General features: G+C 32.0%; 2 protein-coding genes and 1 non-coding gene across 4 annotated transcripts; 1 reads left to right on the top strand and 2 right to left on the bottom strand.

Moving 5' to 3' along the window:
* Nucleotides 1–165: 165 nt before the first annotated feature.
* On the top strand, nucleotides 166–7,800 carry C30F12.5 (AbLIM_anchor domain-containing protein; the record flags this gene model as incomplete). Of its 2 annotated transcripts, NM_001263440.3 has the most annotated exons (10): nucleotides 166–411; nucleotides 2,179–2,333; nucleotides 3,986–4,067; nucleotides 4,367–4,474; nucleotides 5,500–5,580; nucleotides 5,627–5,725; nucleotides 5,776–5,883; nucleotides 6,339–6,409; nucleotides 6,803–7,056; nucleotides 7,424–7,800. In NM_001263440.3, the coding sequence occupies 10 exons, from the start codon at nucleotides 349–351 to the stop codon at nucleotides 7,558–7,560; spliced, it is 1,158 nt and encodes a 385-aa protein (NP_001250369.1). The 2 variants fall into 2 exon arrangements, with proteins under 2 accessions (NP_001250369.1, NP_001250370.1); NM_001263441.3 differs by lacking the exons at nucleotides 166–411; nucleotides 2,179–2,333; nucleotides 3,986–4,067; ... (3 more) ...; nucleotides 5,776–5,883; nucleotides 6,339–6,409 and adding an exon at nucleotides 6,657–6,718 and having other exon boundaries at nucleotides 7,424–7,560.
* Nucleotides 7,019–7,154, bottom strand: C30F12.9. Its single transcript, NR_050234.1, has one exon. It is a non-coding gene; the product is annotated as an Unclassified non-coding RNA C30F12.9 (non-coding RNA).
* On the bottom strand, nucleotides 7,764–10,805 carry trhr-1 (Thyrotropin-releasing hormone receptor). Its single transcript, NM_059589.8, has 8 exons — nucleotides 10,586–10,805; nucleotides 10,410–10,536; nucleotides 10,060–10,171; nucleotides 9,359–9,518; nucleotides 9,132–9,261; nucleotides 8,961–9,076; nucleotides 8,584–8,836; nucleotides 7,764–8,131 (listed from the first exon to the last, which is right to left on the bottom strand). Exons 1-8 carry the CDS (start codon nucleotides 10,772–10,774, stop codon nucleotides 8,031–8,033), a joined length of 1,188 nt encoding a protein of 395 aa, NP_491990.1. The 5' UTR covers nucleotides 10,775–10,805; the 3' UTR covers nucleotides 7,764–8,030.
* Nucleotides 10,806–16,623: the final 5,818 nt, after the last annotated feature.

The following is a 16,623-nucleotide window of genomic DNA, read 5'->3' as shown; positions in this document are numbered from 1 at the left end:
CCCAGACACTCATAGTTAAAAATTTCCCTCCTGACATGCTGCCATTAATGTTAGACTTGTATTTAAAAAAAACAGTAAATATGTTCTGGTGTATATTTCTCTAAATCTCTTTTCTCTCTTCATCCTTTTTATTCATCTGAATCTCTTCTACCATCTGTTGGTGTTTCTGCGCACCGTCGGTTCGTCTCTCTGTTTATTTCTAACCTTGATTTCGACAAGTGGGCGGAGCTTACACTATTACTGCTGATTCTGTGTCTCCTGTGCCCCACTCCCTACTTCTACTACTACTTCGTTTTCTTCATCTGTTGCTGCTACTTGGTTTCACATGTGTTAACAGAGATTACAAACATGAAGTCCTCAACTGCTAGTTTACTATTCAAACTTCTACTTTTATTCGTTTTTATCGAACAGGTTCGTTTCGGTCATTTTCCCTACTCTCTCTCTCTCTTTCACTTTTTTTTCAACATTACCCTATTATTCTGTATCGTGCCAATGATTCTATTCATTCAAAATGCCCGACGGATTTTGGATTGTTATTGCCAATATACCTATAAACACGTTCATATTTAGAGTACGTACTTGAAAATTGTAAAAAGGAAGTTTACGATAGGAAGAATTTTTAAAAATTATAACTAAAAAAAATATGCTCCGATCTAAAAACTTTCGTATCCTACTGTAATTTTTTTGAACTCTCAACTTTGAAAGCTTATATCTCAATCACTATAACTGAAAAATGCACACTATTTTTTGATCTAAAAACTATCAGATACGCTATTTATTTTAACTTTTGAAGCTTTATCGGTAAAAATCAAGAAAATGTTTTTTTTTTAAGTTGTGATTTTCATCAATTTTTCTAATAAACTTTCCTAAATTTTACATATTTTTTCAGTTTTAGAAAACCAAATTAAAATTTTAAATCCTATATTATATAACAACTCTGCCTAACGTACACTTTGAAAAGGCTATTTTCATCCACAATCAAATTTTTGTAAATTTACAACTGTCCAAAATTTAACTAAAAAACCACAAAACCCAGGGGTCTTCCTAATTTCCCCTTTGGTACTTGAAAATAAATAGAAAGACCCTTTCAAGTGTTGTTGAAAATAATTTTGGCAATTACAAGATGTCATTCAATTTTTGAAATATTTCAAAAAATAAATTCCGTGCCGACAATTGCGGTAGCATCATAGAAAACAGGAAATTTGAAAAAGGGGGTGATGTTTATGATGCCTTCATTCTTCAAAGGGGTCATATGTCTCAAAAGTGTATGTGTGATGAAATCGAAAGTAAAACGATGGAATTGTGTGATAACACAAGATTCTATTGGAACCGAACATTTTGAATTCATTATTGATGGAAGATTTTTGACAGCTTTTCGGAAAAGTTCAATAATGTAAAGCTTTGTATCATTGCTGTTAGAGCTCAAGAAAATTTATATAATTTTTTCTAAAGCTGGAATAAAACCTGGTTCTGAAATAATCAAATATCCCAAAACAACTTTTGAAACAGTTTTTAAAAATTTTTAATTACACTTTCTAACATAAATTTGAAAGTGGACCAACCAATGTTTTTAACTACGAGATTCATTATTTAAATTTTATGTTTTAATTGTTTGCATTTGATAAGGGGCTTTAAACCGTGTTCTAAGATTATAGAAACACCTTTTGATCACAATTCTGAGTGATTTAAATAATTTTTCCACTGGTTATAAAATATTTATTTTGAAACGAAACTTAACAAATCAAGTAATTTCGCTAAATTCCTTCAGGTGTTTTTTAAATAGAATTATTCTTTTCATTTGCCAACTTTTTCTATTCACTAGAATAAATATGTAAAACCAACGGTATTCATGTTCCCATAATGTTACATGTAACTGGACATACTATAGCTAAAAGCATCTCTCCTGCTGTTTCAAATCAATTAATTCCCGTTCGATAGTTGTCATCTTTTTGTTCTGTTTAAAACCACTTCATTCTTACTCGTTCGTATCAAACAAAAGCACTTTTTTGCTTGCTACTTGTCCCAGCAACAACATGAAACTTTCGATTCTCTCTGAATCTTTTGAGAAAAAATTGCAAAAAAAGAAACTTGTTGTTGTCCATTGTCCACTGATAAGACTTATGAGACAATCATGAGAAAAACCGATTCAGAAAAAAACTTGAAACACAACTATTTCAGGTACGCAGTACAGTATTCGATGATGAAACTGAGCAATGCAAATCTGAATCAGGATACGGAAGAAAGACTTTTGTATGTGATGTTCATGGACGATTGGCGACTACAACAAGGAAGAAGTTGACTGATATTTTAGCAGGGCTCAAGGATCGAATTGGGTATGTTTTTGAATTTTGAAATTAAATGTTGAAATTTTTACAACAACAAAAAGAAAAAGTAGCACAGCTAATTTGCGATGTGCGCATAATGCTCAGTCGAGCAAAATGAACCCCTTCCAAAGAGGATCGAGCGTGATGAAAGCATCGGTCATGTAAATACAGAAAGGACCAAATTCTAATAGAACAATTAGTTTTTGAAACCCTTATCAATAGAAAATTTCTATGAATCGACTATTATATTGCCCACCAACAGAAACAGTTTTTCATGGTTTCACACATTTAACATAATACCAACTCAAGGTCTTGCCAGTAGTCAATATTTAATTAGCATTGCTGTACACAAGACAACATTAAATTTTGAATCTGTGAAACAATTCAGGCGCAATTATTTTACGTCCCTAAATTTTATAGTCTCACATTCCCCCGTTTTTTTTCAATCGTGTAATAGGATGAGGAGGAGTACGAGAGAAAAGACCTTGAGATGACATGGGGAGGGACATCATATTGAAGCTATTAGGGGCACACGACGGCAATGAATATAGGTCTATTGGGATCATGTAATAGTTGGAATGAAATAACAAACTTATTCTTTGTAATGTTTTTTTTTGAAAGAATAATAAGAAGAAAAAACAGTTCAAAAACATAAATATTTAGCCTTAAAAACAAGATCATTGAACCTTAAGAGGAACAACTAAATAAACGTATATTTTTCTTAAATCATTTATTCCCTACAAAACTTGAATAAAAACAATTAAAACCTAACTAAAAATACAACTCGCATAAAATGTTTGGTCCTATTATGGTAGTTAGGTGAAATATGAGTTATTGCCACATTTTAGAGCAATTAAAAATTAAAGATTAAACAGTAAAAAAACAACTTTCTCAAATTGGCGTTGAAACAATCCGTCATAAAGTGCTCAAAATAATTGTGACAATGAAGCAAGACGTTCTGTATCAGGCCGCAATTTCTTATTGAATAATTCAAATAAAAAATAGTGATTTGAATCTTCCATGTTTGTGAGAAATTGTTTTTTGTTCGGGACTGAGAGTAAAGATAAATTTGTTACAGCTTTTAAATTTTAAATTCAAGAATCTGCGTGAGCTTGCTTTAGGTTACACTTTCTGAAAATGAGCAAAGTTTCAAGTCACCTGTTTCGTTTTTGTAAAGCTTTCGGATTTTGAAAGCTCTGTATACAGCTACGTAGCTGAACTCTTGTCTTCTTGAAAAACCCCATCAATATTTTAAAAATCTTACGGAACTGACACAAAACTGTTTCATCTACACTTTTCCTTTATTTCAATCTCAAATACCTCTAAATCGTGTGAAAAAGTGCGCATTAAGAAAAAAGAAGAATATGAGGAAAATCGTTTTGAAGATTAACTGTCAAGATAATGATACTCAATCTTGCGGTGCCCCGGCCCACGAGATAAATTCCCTATTGATACCATCTGTGTTTTTTGCATCTTTTTCCTGATTGCCGCTACCCGAAAAATTTCCCGATTTTGATCTTCAACCCCCAGCTAGCTCAATGCATATTTCGCTAAATTGCGGGAAAATTGAAAAGCGTTGCAGCAGCACAGGGTAAAAATTTTTGAGAATTGAAATTTTCTGACTTTAGGCATTATGGAAAAATAATTGTTAAACGTTTCAGATGTGAATGTGCAGATGGTTGTGTAAGAGCAGATGGAACTGATGCATTCATTGGACTTCTCCACGTTACGTCATCAAAAAATGTAAGTTTTTTTGAATTCCTTCCGAATAAAAAGTTATTTAGAGAATTATTTTTATTAGTGTTTTAGCATCTGCACACCTAATTGTTTTGTTCCAATTAGTCCTTATATTTCTTCTTATAAAACCTTCATTTTCATCGGATATAAGTTGCAAATTAGGTCAACTGGTTAGGTTGTATTTGTTTGATCATGATAATATGGCTTGGCCTCCACCGCGCCCATGGACTTTCACAAGAGAAAATGAGAGAAAAAGAGTGGTTGATGATGATGATGATGACAGTGAATAGTTTAAACATTTTCAGACAGATGATCTGAAAAGAGATATGGAAGAGGAATATGATGAGGCACAATTAGGAAATACGACTTGTGATCATGGATTGGTCATGGTTTATTTAAAGGATACACAACAGGTAAGAGTTTTTTATGGATCTACAAAACTCTGCCATTCAAAAATTCAGGGTATTAATCTGATCGATTTTCATAAAACTACAGAAATCTTCCCACGTTTAAAAACGGAGTGCATAAAGCTGTTATCCTAATTTGCCGAGTTGCAAACATTCGGCAACTCATCAAAACTTTTTCAAAAAATTCAAAAGAACTTTTGAAGTGTTTAATTGTGGTGCACTATAACTTTGGACTATTTTGATTATCCTCCACTACTCCAACTTCAACAAAACAAATGTGTAAACATTTCCTCACACCTTTGAGTGTTCTCTTTTTTGATGTGTTCAAACTGTTCAAAATCATTGACTCGAAACAGATTTTTGAAATCTGAATGTTTGCGCCTTGTGCCGTCCCACTTGCCCACCCATTTCACCTTCCTTGTCATTTGGCAGCGCCTGCGCATAAATTGATGGTAAATAATTGGGCGAAGAAATGGACGGTTTGGGGATTGAATCGCCATACATAGAAGAATACTTTTGAAGAGAAGAAGAAGTGGACGGACGCCCATTTGTCTCCCTGTGTTCGAGGTCATTGGCTCATTTCAATGAGCCTTGTGATGAGGGACAAACCGGTAACTAATCGCTTCGTTGAATTCCTCAAAAGATGTGGACACATATCATGGAAATGAAAACATTGGGGTGTATTTAAAGTTGAGCAGAAGCATTGAAAAATGCTCAGAATTGGCCAAAGAAGAATAAAAACATAAAACTGGAGGAACGTATTGGAATTTGATATGACTAGGCTGCAAAAGCTAAAGTTGTCAAGCTGACCATTTTTGTTGAACTTTATTTTGAAAGATGAGGGCTCAAAGTAAAAGCCAAATTCCATCATCTTCTCGGCTCTCGGCAATTCTCGGCAATTGCGTAAGCGTTTTTGGCAAATATTGCAGTTCTCTGACAACTTTTGTGAAGTTTTTTAACAAGTTGCCAGATTTTTCTCAAAAAGTTCCTAAGGTTTGTCACTAAATTCATAAAATAATATCACATTTCAGTTGGCTACATACCGTGGCGGTGATTCGTTTGTACTTCTTGGAGATGACGATATGCAGAAACTACACAAGTTAGCAGCACAGGTGAGAACTTTTCAATTTAAAACTGATTGAATTTTCTTTTTTTCAGCAAGGAAGTGAAAGTGACACTTTAGCAGTTCAATATCTTTTGGCAAACTACAAGCAAGTTTCAGAGGCCCCAATTGACAATTGGTATGCATCGTGGCTTGTGAGTTTTTGATTATTCTTTTTGCTTGTAACTGTAATGTGCATTTTCAGCCAGTGATTGGACTTATTGTTGCTGTGCTCCTTGTGCTTTGTCTTGTTTCAATTCTTCTCTCAATGATCTGTGCCAAATGTTTCTGCTGTTGTCGTAAAAATAAGAAAGTAAGTTGGTTTCAAATCTTCTGAAAGCAAAACTATCGCCGTTAGATATTGTCAAAACCTAAAACATAGGAACTCTAAAAGCTAAAATGAATACTTTTAACATTGTTCCTGCTATATTAATATTATGTAATCCTAAAACTCTGTATATCATAAAACCTTCCATTAACACCTTTTCTCCGTCAAATCTTCTCTTCCACTTAATTACAATTTTCCCAAGCCAATCAAACTGTTTCTTATTGGTTGTGGGTCAAATGTATGTGTAGGAAGGTGTCTCTGTGGATTGGGTATTTATTAGACATGAAATAAAAGAGGGATTTGGGGCGTCACATTAAAAAAGACCTTCTTGTTCTTTTTTGATATCCTGTCACTTTTCAAACGATCAATTTTAACGGGAAAAAATGAAAGACGCCAATGATCAAAGAGAAATTTGAATGACAAATATCAATTGTTTTCAGGAAAAGTACGAAGTTACGAAACCAGCAACTTACAAGTCTATTGAGCCTCTCTACGTTATCACTCCACCTTCGTAAGTTTCAAATTAAAAATTTGCTCGGTATTAGGGATGCGAATTTACGGTGTAACCTAAAAATGACTGTTTCCCTGGTCGTCCGGAATTGAATTCCTTTTTCAACAACACAAGTCCATGATGTCATTAATTTCCTAACGTTAAAACCAAAAAACAATTTTGGATTTCTTTTATTTTTTTAAATTTTTTTCGGTTTTTGAAGTCAATACTTGTTTTCCTCTTGTTCAAATAATTTTCTTTTACATCCATGTTTCCTAGCTTGCTCCACTTGTATAAAGCAGATCTCCAAGTAGTGAAAGGCGGATTTGTGTAAGGTTTTTGACGATTTACTGACTAAAACTTTGGTCTTGGTTAACCTACAAACTTACCAGCCCGATAATAATTCTATTCCAGCACGTTGAATCCACGTCACCACGATGCAATCTACTCAACCCCATACTCTGGAAGTCCTCTACCATACCCACCACCACCAGGAACAACCGTACCACATACTCCAAACTCAACATACAGATATCGAGTTGACACAAATAGAAAAGGACAGAAAGATTATGAAAATGGTTCAATGGGACAACTACCAATTGATGAACCGAGAATAGGACATCCTCTATATTCACCACTTCCACCAATTGACCCGACTTATGGAACTAGTTAGTTTATTTTTAAACATGTTTTGGAAATATCAAAAAATAATATCCATCAGCAAAATATACAACTTATTTTGTAAAAAAAGTGGAAACCCTTGAGAATTCCGCAATAATGTTTTGAGTTTCTTTTCACGTTGAAAAAAAATGTAACAAAACAATGAATGCATTTTTCACTTCTAGCTTCTTCTTCTTCTAGTAGCATTGTTCCTTAAGAGGGAAGCTTTCTGGAAACTTTCAGTAAAAACCTTAAAAGTAAGGAAAAACTGAATAATTTTAAATCAAAACCCATTTGACACATTTTCTGTTTAATAAAAAATATTTCATTTTTAGTTTTCTGAAATTTTATTTTCCATTATACTATTATTTACAGTTCCACGTGCTCGTCTTGCTCCGAATGGAGCACCTCCACCTCCATTATCTCCATCATATTCATCTGGAAATGACCCACACTTCTTGGATCCACGAAGGAAACAAGAGACGCAGACACGTGAAGAACTTATCTATTAACAAAATATTTTAATTTCTCAAAATTTTACATATATTTTTTTAGATCTTTCAGCCATCCAACTTTATATTCTGTGTGAGAAATAATGGGAGATTCCAAAATTTCTCACAATTTTCGAATGTTTTCTTTCCATTTTCTATATACTGGTTTTTGTAGAACATTTCACCTTTTTTCCAATTGTAAATTAAAAAAAACAAATAAAAATAATTGATTTTTATATAATAAAAAATAATATTCTTTTATCAAATATGATAAAACAGACAAAAATAAAATAAAACATGTGTGACTTTTCAGAGAAGGCGGTTTTCTTAAAATGTGCTTTTACCCGGTTGTAAAATGATGAGAAGTTCAGGGAGAAAAAAACATACTGTACATAATTATTTAAAAATTGGCGAAATTTGAACCCATAAATAAAAATTAAAGGCAACACTATGATGAGAAGGAGATAATTTGAAGGAATAAGAGAAATGTATCACGGAGTTCCAGCCATTGATGTTATTAATGGAGATTTTGGTTCAGCTGATGACATTATATCCATTGTGTTTAATCGGTGACGTTGGTTCAAAGCTGTTGCTGAAAATGTATCAGGTTTGTCATAATCAAAGTTTTTGATCAAAAAGATAAATTTTTCGAATCACAGCTTTGAGTCTACGAGCAAAATTACTGTAACCGAAAGTAGACTTTTATCAGTTTATACCACACATTTTCTTTAACTTTCTGATAAAAAGCTCAAGTAAACTGAGAAGAGTAAGCGGAAAATGCACAATACTTGTGAGTATGGTAGCTGATAAGTTTCGTCGGTGCAAAGGCACGAGCTGGTTGAAAATTACCATTTTTGGAACATGAAATACGTTTTTCTTGAAATGTTCTAAAAAGTGATCAATTATTTAAACTGTGGACACATTTCTTTTAAAAACAATGTATAAAATTTAAGTGGGATCACACTGAATCGAAATTATTGATTTTAATTACCAATAATTTTCTTTAAAAAAATACCCATTTAGCTGGTCAAACTAAAAACTCACATTTAAATCCGGAATTCTTTCTTTTCGATAACAACGATCTGAATGCAGCACGGAATCTAGCAGACATCAAGTTGTATAGTATTGGATTAATAGCACAGTTGATGAATACAAGTGTCTTTGACAAATTGATATACCAATCAGGACTCCATGAATACTTTGGATCCGATACAAATGAATTATAGACAACCATTCCACGATAAGGAAGCCAACACACTGCGAAGACGGCCACAACGATTGCAAGCATTTTTACAACCTGAAAATGTTATTTTATTTGTTCAGTTTTTTTCCAAAAAAAATTGTGAACCCTCACACCACAAATCCAAGAACATTTGGGAAAGTAAATAAATAAAAAGGGAGGATTATAAACTTGATCCCACCTGATTTCTTCCTTTTGCCGAGTTCCGTTTCCCCGAAATATGAGAATCTCTTCCGGAATAATGTCCCATTGAAGTCGACGATGTCTTTGATTTTTCGACGATCACTTCATTTGGTACTGAAATTTCTAAACCTCATTGTTTTGTGATGAGAATTATTAGTAGTTATGTTACTTTTCGGCTTCACCGATTTCTTAATCTTATCTCCACATTGACTCAAAGTGATACCGATTTTTGCGTAGATAATGATGTCGCACATAATTGGAAGCACGTACCACAGGACGAAATCAAGAAGGAAAACTATCTGAAAAAGTAAAAATTATAAAGTTATTCTATTTATAAATTGACATGGATAAAGTTAAAAGTGGAAAACAAAAAAACTGAAATATAATATCGTTTACCTTGTAAGCATGACTATTTCTTTCCAACCGAAAACTACAAGATGTTCCAATATCATCTTTGATTAACGTAGCCAAGAAAAGCCAATAGGAATGATACAGCATTGAGAAGATCCAGATACCACAGATAATACACGTTGCGCGTTTAACAGTGCACATGGTTCTGGAATATTGTTTTTTATTGATTTTGGGTTGTAGGAAAAAGAAGTGATGCAAATTATTGGAAAGGTTAAATCTCGTAAGTAATCGGTTACTTATCCGTAAGATTAGCCCCAAAATATAAACTTGAATGAAATGCTCGCAAAACTTTTGGATGACGATGCACTATATTTTTGTGCGTTTAATAAATGTGCAACACCTAGTTGGAACTTGTGTTAAATTTAGGTGAGACAGTCGAGGTTGGATTTACAACATTTGGTGAAGCTTCAAGACCTTTTTTGCCTTAAACTATGATGGATCACTCTGACTTTCAATAAAACGTGGGCTAATTATTGGTTAGATGTTGCCAGGAATTTACCAAAAATAGCCGGGAATTTTCTCACAGAAACATCTCAACCAACTTTAGCAATTTCTTAAACAAGTTTAGCTAACTTTAGAGAAGATTTTATAAATGTGCTCTAGTGCACACTCGGTTACTGATAATGTGGAAATTAATTGAGTGAAACTGACTGTATAGTAAAAAATAAAAAACAAAACTTTCTCACCTGGCTTTATATGGATTACAAATACCATAATACCGTTCAATTGTGAACGCTAAAATAGACAGACTTGAAGTGTTCATTGCAAGATATGGAAGATAGGTTAGAAGTACACAACCTGAAAATAATTTTAGTGAATCCAAAATGGAAAACATCTCTATTTTTGGAAACAAGCCCACTCACTACTGTAATCAATCTCTTCTCTGATAAGAGCCTGACCAGCAAATAAATCAAAAGGAAATCAAAAATGAAAGAAGCGAGCACAAGTCTGACTCATATCATTAAGAAATATCTCAAGTACGTAATGCTCACAGCCAATTTCAAAAATTTTCTACAAAAAAACCAAAAGTAATTACCTAAACTTCCAAATAAATAATGATCATTTGGACCCAATAAATACATCATTTCATGAGGCATTGAAGCAAAAAAGAATAATGTGTCACTGGCGGCCAATGATACTAAATAGCAATTAGTTGGTGTTTTCTGTAATTTTTTAATTAATATTTTGATCAATTTGTACTCCAACTATTACCATTCCTCTAACTTTAAGTACAACTGTAATTACTAAAAGGTTTCCAAGTACTCCAATGACTGAAATCGCAGAAAACACAAATGCTAATGTGATGTCCATTGGTTGTGTTCCAATTGGTGCTATTGTGCCGTCGAGTTCTTCCGGCACAATTGGCGATATTGATATGCCTGCCAATGAGGCTGACGTCATCTTAGAAGGTGTTCGGTGACGTAGTAAATGGCTGAAATTTAATTGGATTTTTATTGGAAGATTTGGAGATCGAGAATGTTTTCAAAAACGTAAAGTAAAAAGTTATTTACAAAGAAAAATTGTTCCAAAAAATGTGTATTAAAAGCAGGTGATATTTAAAAAAAAGTAATGAACCACTTTAGAATTGTAGAAAATTAGGAAATTGTTTTTTAAAAATTTTTTAATATAGAAAGGAAAAATGAGCTTGAATTTGAAATTAAATTTTTTTTTGAATTTTATACTACGTCGCATGTTCCATACTGAAAAACAAAACTATAATACCATGAGTTTATAACAACTATAGTTTAAAATATATGATTTATTTGTCTAGGAGCTTACAAGTTCTAAATAATGGCATTAAAATAAATGAACTAAATTCAAAAGTTAAGAAAATAAAATTTAAATAATTTCAAAAAGTTATATATAGACGTGATTAAGTTGAAAACAAAAACGCTGAAACAGTAAAATCAATGAATACTTCTAGTTGATTCCATAAATAATCAGCTTACAATTAATTGTCGTCATTATTTTGGTTGTATGGCCGTGGTTAGAGACCGAAAATAGATAAGATAACAATTCAAGTCATCTTTAAAATCAAAACCAACGAAAAAATAAATGCGAAAGAGAACTTTTAAAAATGTGATCTATACTATACAACACCTGAACACTCACGGGTGGGCGGAGGCTTGTGTTATACTTTGGAACTCCCTTTGGTATTAAATTAATTGGATTTTAATTTATATAGAGCAAACGGAAGAAAAAAGAATTATGAGAGGGTAAGAAGAATAGAGAACAAGAAGAAAAACGGAAGCTTATTTTATATTTTAACAATTTAGGAAGAAGCTGATTTTATATTTATTAATCAAGTCCATGTCACGAGATTGGAACGCAATTTTCCAAAAGGCCACGAAAAGATGAGGTATTCGGCTGTCTGTGTGTGGGTATCTATTTGAACAATGTGGGCGGTACTAAGATGCTCTTTGTGCACCAGAACATGAAGCAGGAATACAACATTGGGCATTGTACCTTTTCAGATTTAGGGAAAGAAGAAATATTTCAAAAATCGACTGAGATAAAAAATACATTTGTTGTTTGAACTGTTTTCATCATGAAAAATTTCGAGGAAACATGCATCGATACTCTTAAAATTGTCTAGGTGTGGCATTCACGAGGGAAATAGCTTCAAAGCATATTATTTAATGTTTTCATTGTTTGATCAACTCAAAAACGGAGATCACGCAAGTTTCTTGATGATGAGAAGAAATATTGCAATGCTATTTTAATTAAAAACTATTTTAAACAATTAAACATTCAATACTTCAGTTAAAAATTTTCTTCCAAATAACGTAGGTTTTATTCGAAAAACATTTCAAGCCTTGAAGTTGAGGCGTAAGGCACTCGAGGTCAGGATTACGGCGCCTACTTGGAAAAAAATAAAATAAAAATTTAAGAAAAAATAATAATTTTTCGTTTTTTCAGTGTTGTGAGAATGAACATTTCTAGATGTATTCTGTCAGCTAAAAAATTGAATTATACTTATTAAATTGTTAAACCTAATTTAAAAATTTCCAATATGGTTTTTAACGTTTCTATAGAACAAGAACATTTTCAATGAAAATTGTTATTTTTGTCAAAATTTCGTCCTCACCGTTATTTTTTTAATCTCAAGAACTGATAGCATCATTTTGCAATTAAACCCAGATTTTGAGAGATATCTTCTGACTCATGTTCAGATTATGAAAGTTTACTTATTTTCAACGAAAATTCAAAAGAATAAAAATAATGATAATGGTTGCAAACGGATGAGTTCTTGAAATGAAGGCGTCACGAAATGAAAAAAAAAGTAGAAAAGGGAAGTCATGGTGATTGAGTAAAAAGTGATCGAGATCTTAGAATGTCTAACTCAAAAAGTCATTTGACTCATTTTAAAAACTTAATGTAAATTTAAATATATACTCTATAGAGTAGAATTTTACTAATTTTAAAAGGTTTTATCACCATAGAACGATGTAGATGTAGTTTTTGATGCCCATAGTTTTAGCGGAAAACATACAATTTTGAACAATTCCCATCTCTTTTTCTACATCCCTGATAGTTTTTTATACTGGTTCTATCACCTTTTTTGCTCATTTTTGCTCAGAGTTATATGTAGTAGACAATGCGGAGGAAAAGCACAAATAGTCAATCTTACGAATCTCTGATACAATTGTCAATAATGTCGAAGAACATAAGGATACGGAGAGCTGATACAGTTCAAACAAAAGCCCATCCTTTAACCCGTATCAATTGAAAGAAACGAGAGGAACTGACAAATTGGAAGACAAAAAAGAGATTTGATAGTGAAAGGATAGAGTGAAGGTTATGGTGAAATTGGATAAGTTGGACATTTCAAGAGGTGGATAAGACACAATGAGCACAACGATTTTCATTTTTGTGCAGAAGCTGATATACAACAAATCCGAAAAATCCGAAAAAAAGTGGGCATACTTTTTTGAGCAACTTTAGCAACTATCCTGGACAAACGTAAAATTCAAAATTGGCTCTGAACTTATTAAAAATCAGCTCAGAAGATATTTTTAAACTTTTTGAAATATTATGAACCTAAACGGAAATGTTTTCCTTTAAAAAAAACCGAGTTGTTTGTCAAGTATTCCATGATGATTCATTTTTGCTCGAATTTGTTTTTGATCTACACAAACAAGTAGTAAATAAGAATAAAGATAAGCAAATAATACAAAAAGTGAACAAGTAGCAGCTGATGATTTTCTGATATTCCAATTTTTATATTTCTGAAAAAAGTGAAACTGGATAAAATTAAATTTGAAAAGGAATCTCAAGAAAAACTAGAAATTTTCAAAAAAAATCGTTTTGTCTGAAAGCCGACTCATTCAAAAAGTGCAGTGCTCGCAGAGCAAGAGAGACTAACAAAATAATCCAATGAGACTGAAAAACGGAGAAAAAGGAAAGAAAAGGAGGTTCGAAGGGTGCAAAAGGGATGGCTTAACACGAGGCATGGTTTTAATGAAAAAAAGTGAAAAGCTCCATTTTTGACTGCGACATTATTATTCTTTAATTTTTCTTAATTTCTTTTTGTAGATAATTGTAGAACAATATTTAACAAAAATATTTTAGAAATATTCCATAAAATCTAGCATTTCTGTGCGATTCAAATAACAAAAAAAAACACAATTTCTGAGAAAAAAAAATGAATGGAAAAAGTTGTGTAGTATAAATAATACACAAAGTAATTAAGAATACCTAAAATAAGAGTAAGAAAATAGAATGAACGTTTTTCCAAATTGCCCCTACTTTCTTCATATTATTCAAATGAATGAATACTTTTCTCATGAATCAAAAACATGAAAAACAAAAAAGAAAAAGAAGTTAAATCCAAATGCAAACACAATTCTTCCACTTACTCTTCAAAAAAAAAAGAAGTCACACCACCTTCACACCAGTTAGTGAAGCATTTCGAAGATCAACAGCTGTGGGAGAAACTCAATTGGATATGTCTACGGAAGGTTAAGGACATGCAAACCATTAAGTGAGAAAGATGATAAGAGACTGTGCAAGTGATATGGGGAAAAAAAGGATAGAGATATCGTCATTTCTTGTTGAACACTGGTCTTTTGAGTTGAAGGGAAATACTTGAGAAGCTGGCAACAATGGGGGTTCGGGGAACAATATTTAAAGTTGATGATACGATTTCATTTAATAGTAAGTAAAAACAATTAAATGTCTCTAAAAAATCAACTAAACTAATTAAATCATCTCATTTTTGAAAAATGCCAAAACGCTGTTTTCGGTATTCAAAATATGAGCTACCAAAATAAGATGTTCCAGATTTAGAAATTGAAACAGCATTGCTAGACGGAAAATACTTTCAAATCGGGAGAAATTTTTGGAGAAGAACAAAATTCAAAATTTGGAATCTACAAGTTACGGGAAAAACTTTAGAGATATAATATTAAGATATAATATTAAAAAATTTTGTAGAACATTTGAAAAGATGTTTTTTAAATCAAGAAAATAAAAAGATATGCAGAAAAGTTTCTAAAATTTTATAATCTTTTGATTGTGGTTTCACCAATTAGAATTGAAAAACAAAAACAAGCTCCAAGAAGACCAAAAAAAATGGTAAAGATATGATAAGAGAACTAAATTCTTAATTCCCAAAGAGCTTGTAACAAGTGACGAGTATTCCAAGTAGCGGAAAAATAAAAGAAGACGGAAGGAAACCCCGCCGGTTTTGATTTCATAATTATAGTTATTAAAAGAATTTAAGCAGAATTCGAGAGAGATAATATTTAAAGTGAGAACTATTTTGTTTGTTACTTGCTTAGTTTGAAACTAATTTTAGCAGCGAAATGGAAAAGTTTGACGATTCTCAAAACTTTTCCGAATTTCCAGTTCAAAAAAATACGAAAAAGGAAGTACGACATGATTCAAATTGTATCTAAAAATATTGTACTAAAATTTTATGAATAAAAAACAAAATTATTAAGAAAAAATTAATGAAAACTTGGATATCCAGCAGAATCGTCTCAGTTTACCAGACATTCGACGTCACAAATCTGGAAAATTGAGACTAAAAGTTATTAATTAAAACCAAAAATCGCCGTTTTGTGTTCCGGATATTGACAATTTATATAGGGGTAAATAAGGAAAAATAAGTGATCGAAAATCATACAGATAAGAAAAATTTTGTTGACCTTTTTGCACTATTTTTAGTTTTAAAACTGCTCTTATCAGTTCAAAAAATAGAACACTTTGACTAAATTTATTTCAGTTTTGTAATATCTGCATACAAACATTTAAACAAATATAATATTCATTCAAAAAACAACTTTTTCAACTTAAGAATTTGGTTAAATTTTTAAGTATTCCATGCCTTTTTTGCAACGTTTGCACAAAAACCAGAACACAACCAAGTATTTTTGAGCAAAACAAGATTGAATTTCGACTTTTAAAATCCAATATCCTAGTTTCCTACGATGTCAAATACAATTTAGTGCAATGCAAAACTGACCACAAGATAATTTACACTTTTAAACAAATGCTGGCACAAATATCATCTGACCACTACTTTTCACACCTTGACCCGTCAAAATGTGACAAGAAACTTATCAAATTGATTGAAATGACCGAAAAGTTTCCAAAAACAAGAAGTTGAGCTGAATGATCTTGCATTTTGGCATCTAACAAAATTTTAAATAAATAAATTGAAATTGTACAATGAAGTTAAAAAAAATATCTATAACCCAAGTAAACTCGTCAGTGATAATCAAATAATCAGACTCTAAGAATCTAAAATTTTAGGAAAAAGGCAGCTGACACTAGCAAAGACACCGGTTCAAAATGAATGAATGACTCGACATAATTCAAAAAAAAAGAATTTGAGAGGACAAATTGGATTACAATGTGGTTGAGAATGAGATATAATGAATCTTTCATGGCTAACCTTCCTAGATATTCCACCACAAAATGACAATTGGTGTGCAGGAAAATGAAAGAAAAAAAGTTAAGAGAGGAATGCTAACAGATATCTTATTTCAATTGTTATATTATATGGGTAACGGTTCGTTTTCCGTTTACAATAATTTCAGTCACTTTTAAGAATTCTACCGAGGTGAAAATCCGAAGGGTTTCATTTATTACGCCTTCAAAAGATTAGCACTAAAACCTCCATTTTGTGATAGATCATTTCTGATGTCCTTAAAACTTTGTTTTCAGCCAACTATTTTACTATGGGAAAAACACAAAACATAATCAAAACACATACCTGGATGAGCATATCTAAATATAATAAG

The sequence above is a fragment of the Caenorhabditis elegans genome, chromosome I (assembly GCF_000002985.6).
Source record: "Caenorhabditis elegans chromosome I".
Lineage (NCBI taxonomy): Eukaryota > Metazoa > Nematoda > Chromadorea > Rhabditida > Rhabditidae > Caenorhabditis > Caenorhabditis elegans.
This window is presented reverse-complemented; position numbering and strand designations above follow the sequence as displayed.

Coding starts and splice junctions, on each gene's coding strand:
- trhr-1 (NM_059589.8), bottom strand. CDS start 10,774: ATGACGTCAGCCTCATTGGCAGGCATATCAATATCGCCAATTGTGCCG. Junction 9,262..9,358: donor GAAATAGTCATGCTTACAAG/GTAAACGATATT, acceptor TTACTTTTTCAG/ATAGTTTTCCTTCTTGATTT. Junction 8,132..8,583: donor AAAGAATTCCGGATTTAAAT/GTGAGTTTTTAG, acceptor ATACATTTTCAG/CAACAGCTTTGAACCAACGT.